This window comes from Pediculus humanus, genomic scaffold (genome assembly GCF_000006295.1).
Source record: "Pediculus humanus corporis 1103172107399 genomic scaffold, whole genome shotgun sequence".
Lineage (NCBI taxonomy): Eukaryota > Metazoa > Arthropoda > Insecta > Psocodea > Pediculidae > Pediculus > Pediculus humanus.
The window spans coordinates 256,815-263,736 of NW_002987024.1; the positions used below are offsets into that span (position 1 = coordinate 256,815).

The 6,922-nt window shown below is 23.2% G+C and overlaps 1 protein-coding gene across 1 annotated transcript; it reads right to left on the reverse strand.

The window, feature by feature from the left end:
* Window positions 1-3,006: 3,006 nt before the first annotated feature.
* Window positions 3,007-6,427, reverse strand: Phum_PHUM048020 (delta-1-pyrroline-5-carboxylate dehydrogenase, putative; the record flags this gene model as incomplete). The annotated part of the gene is made up of 10 exons (XM_002423255.1): window positions 3,007-3,107; window positions 3,221-3,339; window positions 3,420-3,608; window positions 3,971-4,149; window positions 4,245-4,467; window positions 4,683-4,870; window positions 4,991-5,140; window positions 5,581-5,784; window positions 5,971-6,152; window positions 6,376-6,427. The coding sequence occupies 10 exons, from the start codon at window positions 6,425-6,427 to the stop codon at window positions 3,007-3,009; spliced, it is 1,587 nt and encodes a 528-aa protein (XP_002423300.1).
* Between the last annotated feature and the right edge of the window lie 495 nt (window positions 6,428-6,922).

Here is a 6,922-nt window from a genome sequence, read left to right on the forward strand (position 1 = left end):
TTAGTACCTTAATTATTATTATGTCACAACAAGGAAATAATTAAGAAAATTAATTCGACTTGTATAAATTAAAATTAAATAAATATTTCAATTTAAAAATCTTAAAATTTAAAAAAATAATACAATTTAATTTAAAATAACAACACTTACTTCACATAAATCAATTATACCAATGATGTAAAAAAAAATAAAAGTTAATTTTCCATATTATAAATTATTATAAAAATAAAAAATACTTTATAAAATTAATTTGAATTAACAAACAAAATAACTATAAAAAAGAAAACAAAAAACTGAACGATAAAAACTGAAGATCCACTTTTCGCATGAGAATTCGATTTTGAAAAGTGGGCAGTCATCCTTGATATTCAATAATAATAATAATAATAATTTTGATAACAACTACTCAAAGATATAATTTTTTTTTTTTTTTTGACTTTTCATACAGATGATAATCTCATTACAATTTTTTGAATTGTAATCATGACTTAAATGTATTTAAATTTTTTTGCACTTTGTTTCATGCTTTTGTACGATTAATAAAAAAATTTAATATCGTTTGCAACAGGAACAAATAAGGCGACAAAATTTTAAATGAAAATTAATATATCATTTTTTATTTACTCTTTTCATTAATTCTAGAATAAAATTTTACAAAATTATATTTTACTAAAGTTACACATGCAGTAACATTAATTATACGATATTTTTAAAAAATTATTAATTAATATTTTTTTTAAAAGTGGTTTACATACGATTTGCAATAAGATTAAAAAAAATCTATAATTATTATATAATTGTTATATTAAGAAAGGAAAAAAAAAATCCCAAGTTATATTCTATACTATAAATATATAGTAAAAATAAATAAAGACAAATAATCGACAGATTAAAATTAAATTAAAAGTATTACTTTAATTTTTCAAAAAAAAAAAGGGAACTCAGTCTGTACAAATAAAAAATTCCTAATATTATTATATTATCAATGAGAAATTAAATAAAATGTCAAAGAAAAAAAAAAATATTGATAAATAAATCTTTTGAAAAATGTAAATTAATATTAAATAATTAAAATAATTATCTTAAAATTTAATCCCATTATTAATTAATAAATGACATTTTTATTTTCATCTCATGAAAATAATTAAATTCTCTAATAATAATAATGATAAAAAAAATTCAATTTGTAATAATTATTGTTTTTTAATTAATATATATTTTATCGTAAACAGCGTTTAATAATTGATTATTAAAACTTGGTAAAAAAAAAAAAAAATTAAAATTATCTCATTAAAAAAATAAAATATAGGTTATAAAAAATTCAAGTTTTAACTATGTAAAAACTTTTTATATTTTAATTAAGCAAAAAAAAATTATGTATGTATAAATTTTTAATAGTAAAACGATGAGTAATTAAAAAAAGTTTTCGTAAATTAAAACCGAAGAAAATTGTAAAAATTTATTAATAAAATAATTATAATTTTACCTTTTATTATTTTATTAAATTTGCCAATGATGAATACATTCAAATTTCAATTTTAAAATGAACCCAAAAACAAAAAAGGATTAAAACTTTTATATAATAACACTTAAAATAATAAAATTACTAATTAAATCACGTTATAATCATTTTTACGCGTTAACTCATCGACTAATTGAAAAAAAAAAAAAAGAAAACTAATTTTTTTTTCTCTAAAAACTAATCAAGTATTAAGAGAGTGGCTTTAGGATTTCGTGTAAAGCGTTAGAAAAGGCGACAAAAACAAAAGTTGCCACATTTTTAGCAAGTTGGCAAGTGTGGAAAAAAAAAAAAAATCCTGTCAAGATTAATATTAAACTAAAATGGTCTCGATTGTTTATACTTAGCTTTTAATACTTTATTATCTTCTTAAAATAAAACTTGCTTTCTGTATTACCAAATAATACATCATCTCCGTTCACTGATCCGAATTAAAATTTAACAATCATCTTATTGAAAAAAAATAATTTACGAATTTCACATAAATAAAACAAATTTATTTTCTTCAATTATTTTATTAATATTATTCTTATTTATTAAATTTTTGAAATTTCTATGACACTTTACACGAATAGAAAAACACACTAAATGTTATTAAATTTATTTGTTGAGGGGATTCAAAGGATTTTTTTTTTTTTTTTATTAAGGTTAATAATTTATTAATATCACTTCATATTTAATTTACTTTTTTATTAAATTTTTCTATTACTGAAAAAAAAAAAAAATAATAATTACTATTATTGTTACAAACAAATGCGAAAAAAAAGAAAAAAACTAAAAACAAAATTATAAATAAATAACAATTATTATTATTATTATTATTATTATTATTTGTTCTTACTAGTTTAATTTATTGTCTTTCTTATGATAATTTAATACATCCTTTATTTACATTTAAAATTACCCATGATTTACGAAAAGGGTTTTTTTTTTTTTTAAATACGATTATTATTATTATTATGGAAATAGAATTCAGTTGCTTTTATTTGACTCAATCCTAATACATATATACATATGAAAATTCATATAATTTTTTTTTTTTTTTTTATAAATTCATACACAAATAAAAATAATCAACCGTACATCAAAAAAAAAAAAAAAAAAAAAAAAAAAAAAAAAATTGTTCACATACAAAAATGCACTAAAAGAACCTCATAATTTTTTTTTTCTTCTTTTTCTTTCTTTTTTTTCTTTAAGACTTTATTATTATAAATATATTTTAAAATACTGTAAAAACTTATCAAGTTCATTTTCTTAAAATCCATGACTAGATTTTATTAACTTTTAAAACAATGAATTCTACTTCGTGTGATTATTAATCACCTTATATCTTGTATTAATTTTTTTTTTTTTTTTTTTTAAACAATCAATTTTGGAAATGAACCGGAACACGTCTGTCATTAATTCTAATTTTGATTTTTTTAACAGAATTTTTTTTTTTTGAAAAAAAATGCCAATGACAATAATAATGAGGGACAAAATACTGCTTATACACTCATGTAGGGATATTTTACTTCTGTTAAAGGTACAAATGTCTCTTTAACGGACTGCGGTGATGACCATCGAAGTACGTAATGGGGACCTCCCGCTTTGTCGTTGGTACCTATTTAATAAATAATAATTAAAATAAAAAAAATCACGAGGAGGTACGAGGGGGGGGGGAATTAAAAAAATACAATTTAAAGAGGTTTATTATTTTACCAGAGAGCCTTGCTCCGCCGAAAGGTTGCTGTCCAACAACGGAACCAGTAGATTTGTCATTTAGGTAGAAATTTCCAGCTGTATTTCTAAAATATTCTAGAGCGTATGAAAGAAAATCCCTGAAAATAAAATTATTAAATTTAGTCAAATGGCGTGAGTAAAAACGTTTTTTAATTTTTTTTTCAATAATTAAACCCACATGTCTTCGGCAAATACAGCTCCTGTCAATGCATATGGCGATGTTTCGCTCACGAGTTTCATTGTTTGCTCAAGACAATTGTCTTTGTAAACGTAAACGGTTAAAACGGGACCAAATATTTCTTCGTGCATTATTTTGTCTTGAGGATCTTTCGTTTCGATTATTGTCGGCTCAATGAAATATCCTTTTCTGAAAATATTTTAACAAAAAAAAACATTTGTGTTATGCATTTATATGTAAATAATTCAAAATTACATCGGTGATAATTTTTTAACGACTTTGGTACTAGACGTTGAATAATCCTAATTATAAAAAAAAAAAAAATTTAAAAAATTTCTCTTATCAGAATGATTTAAAAAATTTTTCAATGATAAGTTTATTTGAAAAAGCAAAAAAAAATTAAATAACGACGACGAGACATTTAAATATTTTTTTAAAAAAAAAAAAAAATGTTCACGTGTACTTGAAAAAATTTTTTTTTTTTTTTTTCGTTGTAAACCTTTGCATTGAAAAAGATAAGAAAAAAAAAAAAAAAAGAAAAATTTAATTACTTGTCATCGTGTTTTCCTCCTGCTATGATTTCCAAATTAGGACTTCCTTTGGCATGATTTATATAACCGACTATTCTGTCGTAAGCTTTTTTATCGATAACAGCCCCAGCAAAATTTTTAAAATCGGTCGGTTCTCCGATTTTTAGACTTTTAAGGGTTTCGATCAATCCCTGCTTAATCTAAGGAATAAAAATACAAAAAAAAAAAAAAAAAAACATTAAATCGCAATCAGTAATTTTTTAAAAATTTAAAAACGATTATTAATGACACTTACATCGCACCACAGGGATTCAGGAACGTACATTCTACTGCACGCAGAACATTTTTGACCACAAAATTCAAAAGCGGATCGAATGGTTCCATTGACGACGGATTGTACGCAAGCGGTACAGTGAACAAAATGATAATTTTTTCCACCACATTCTCCGATTAATCGTGGAAAGTTTTTATATTTGGAAATATTTTGACCCACTTGAGTCCAAAGTCGATTGAAAGTCCTGCCAAAAGTTTTTTTTTTTTTTAATAATGTATCGCATTAAAGGTGATATTCTGACCGTGGATTTTCGAAAACTAAAGGTGACATTCATTAGCATATTTAATAGAGTATTTAGACGTTTACGTTTAATTATTTTAACGCTTCTTTGTTTATTTTTTTTTTTTTTTTTTTTTAATTTCAGCAAATTAAGCTGAGTAAATAGTTTATAAAACTTACGGTACAGATCCGGTAAAATTGATGCCCGCCAAATGACTGCTGGCAGTGATTGCATCTCCAAAAACTGGTCCATCAGCTGGTACAAAATTTACTACACCGGGTGGTACACCTGCTTCCCTGCATATCTTGAAAATAATCCAATTAGATAACAACGCCGTATCAGAAGGTTTCCAAAGGACGCTGTTACCCTGAAAAAAAATTTTTAAATTTAATTTTAAGAATAATTTCTATTTGTTTTAAAAATGCCCTCCCTCCCCCCCCCCAAAAAAAAGTAGGATTTTATTTTTTTTTTTAATTGGTAATTTTACCATTAAAGCTGGAGTGTACGCCAAATTTCCACCGATAGCAGTGAAATTGAAAGGAGAAACAGCAGCAACAAATCCTTCCAAACCTCTGTATCTCATTGAATTAAGAGTTACGTCTGGATCAGTGCTAATTGGTTGATATTTCAATGCTTCCTTAAGAAAGTATGCGTTGAATCTAAAATAAAAAAAAAATTTTTTCAAAATAACGTTTGCCGCAAAAAAAAAAAAAAAATTCAATTCGAAATTTCAATTTTAAAATATCATTGTGGTAATATTTTACGAAAAATTTTTTTAAAATATTTTATTCGTAGAGATTTAAAATCTTGAATACAATAATATAAGTAAAATTTTTTTTCAATGAATAAGAAAATTAAAAATAAAAAATGTGACGTCATACATGATTTTTACGCAATTTATTGATGAAAATAAATGAATTAAATTTAATGATAAAATCAATAGTGGAAAAACCCATAATTTGTATATAATAATACAAAAAAAAAATTTTTTTTTTTTGATCACTTTAAAAATTAGAGTCGATATATATATTGATTAAGCATAAAATTGTTAAAAATTGCTTACCTGAAAAAATCCACAAGCTCTGCTGCTGAATCGATTTCAGCTTGAATCACAGTTTTAGATTGACCTAGCATTGTGGCAGCATTTAAGTCTTGTCTGTAACATGTAGCCATCATGTGAGCAGCATTATTCCATATTTTAATTCTTTCTTCTAGTGTTGTATTAGATTCCCATTCTTTCTGGGCACATACAGCTGTTTGTATAGCTTTTTCAATCATTTCCTAAAAAATAATTCAATTGAAATTTTTTCGAATAATGTGCGAGTTATCAGGGGAAAAAAAAATAAAATAAAATACAAATAAAATAATGCATATTAATAATTTTGCTTGCGATAAATTCATAAACACTTATTGTAATAAATAAAACTTATCTATTTTTATACTCTAACATTGTATCGATAATCTCACCTTGTCTGCGTAGTAGAACTTGGCAATTTTATGATTAAAATTATGAGGCATTACTTGATATTTGACATTTTTCGTTCTCAATTCTGAGCAGCCAATAACTATTGGTACTTCTTCAACATTTTCAGAATATTTTTTTAACTTTTTCTCCAATTCTTTTCTTTCATCAGAATTAGGAAGATATCCTATTTGAGACAAAAAAAAAAAATGGGTTTTTTTAAATTTACATATTAAATAAAGACTAAGAGTTTTAAAATTTATCTGATCATATTGCCTTTGTACAATTTTAAAAAGATACTGAATCTTATTGATAATTTTTTTTTGTGTTTTTATTTTATAAAAAAATAATTTTTCCTTGCAAATGAAAGTAAAGCTGGAATAACTTATAAAAAACATAAAAATACCAACCCAAAACAGGTTCATTCTGCACAGAAAAATCTTCAACATTAGGTAGTTTCATTACAGAAGACAAGCTTCTTGAGCTGTACCTAAAATAAAACAGGATTTTTTTCCAAATCAGTAAAGATACCTGATATTAATATGATAAAAAAAAGAATGTATAATATAATTTAATTTGAAAATAAAATCTTTTGCTATTTAAATAAGGAATTTATCAGGCTAATTTAATGTTAACAAAATTTAAAATCCCTATTTTTATCAAACTCAATATTACATTTTAAGAATCATTATACTGAGCAGTACTACTTTTATCTATGTCAATTAATTTTATATTTTGCACACAAAAAAATAACATTCTGAAAACGTGCTATTTTTTTCCATAGGAAATAAAAGAAATCTATTAAAAAAGTTAAAGTTTAAAGGCCTCCTAAGGCCTAAGGAATAAAGGAAAATTATAAATTTCAAATAACTATAAATTATTACTTCTATAAAATAGCTTAAAAAAGACTTATTGTTTGACATAATAAATTTATTTAATTACTATAAATATTGTATG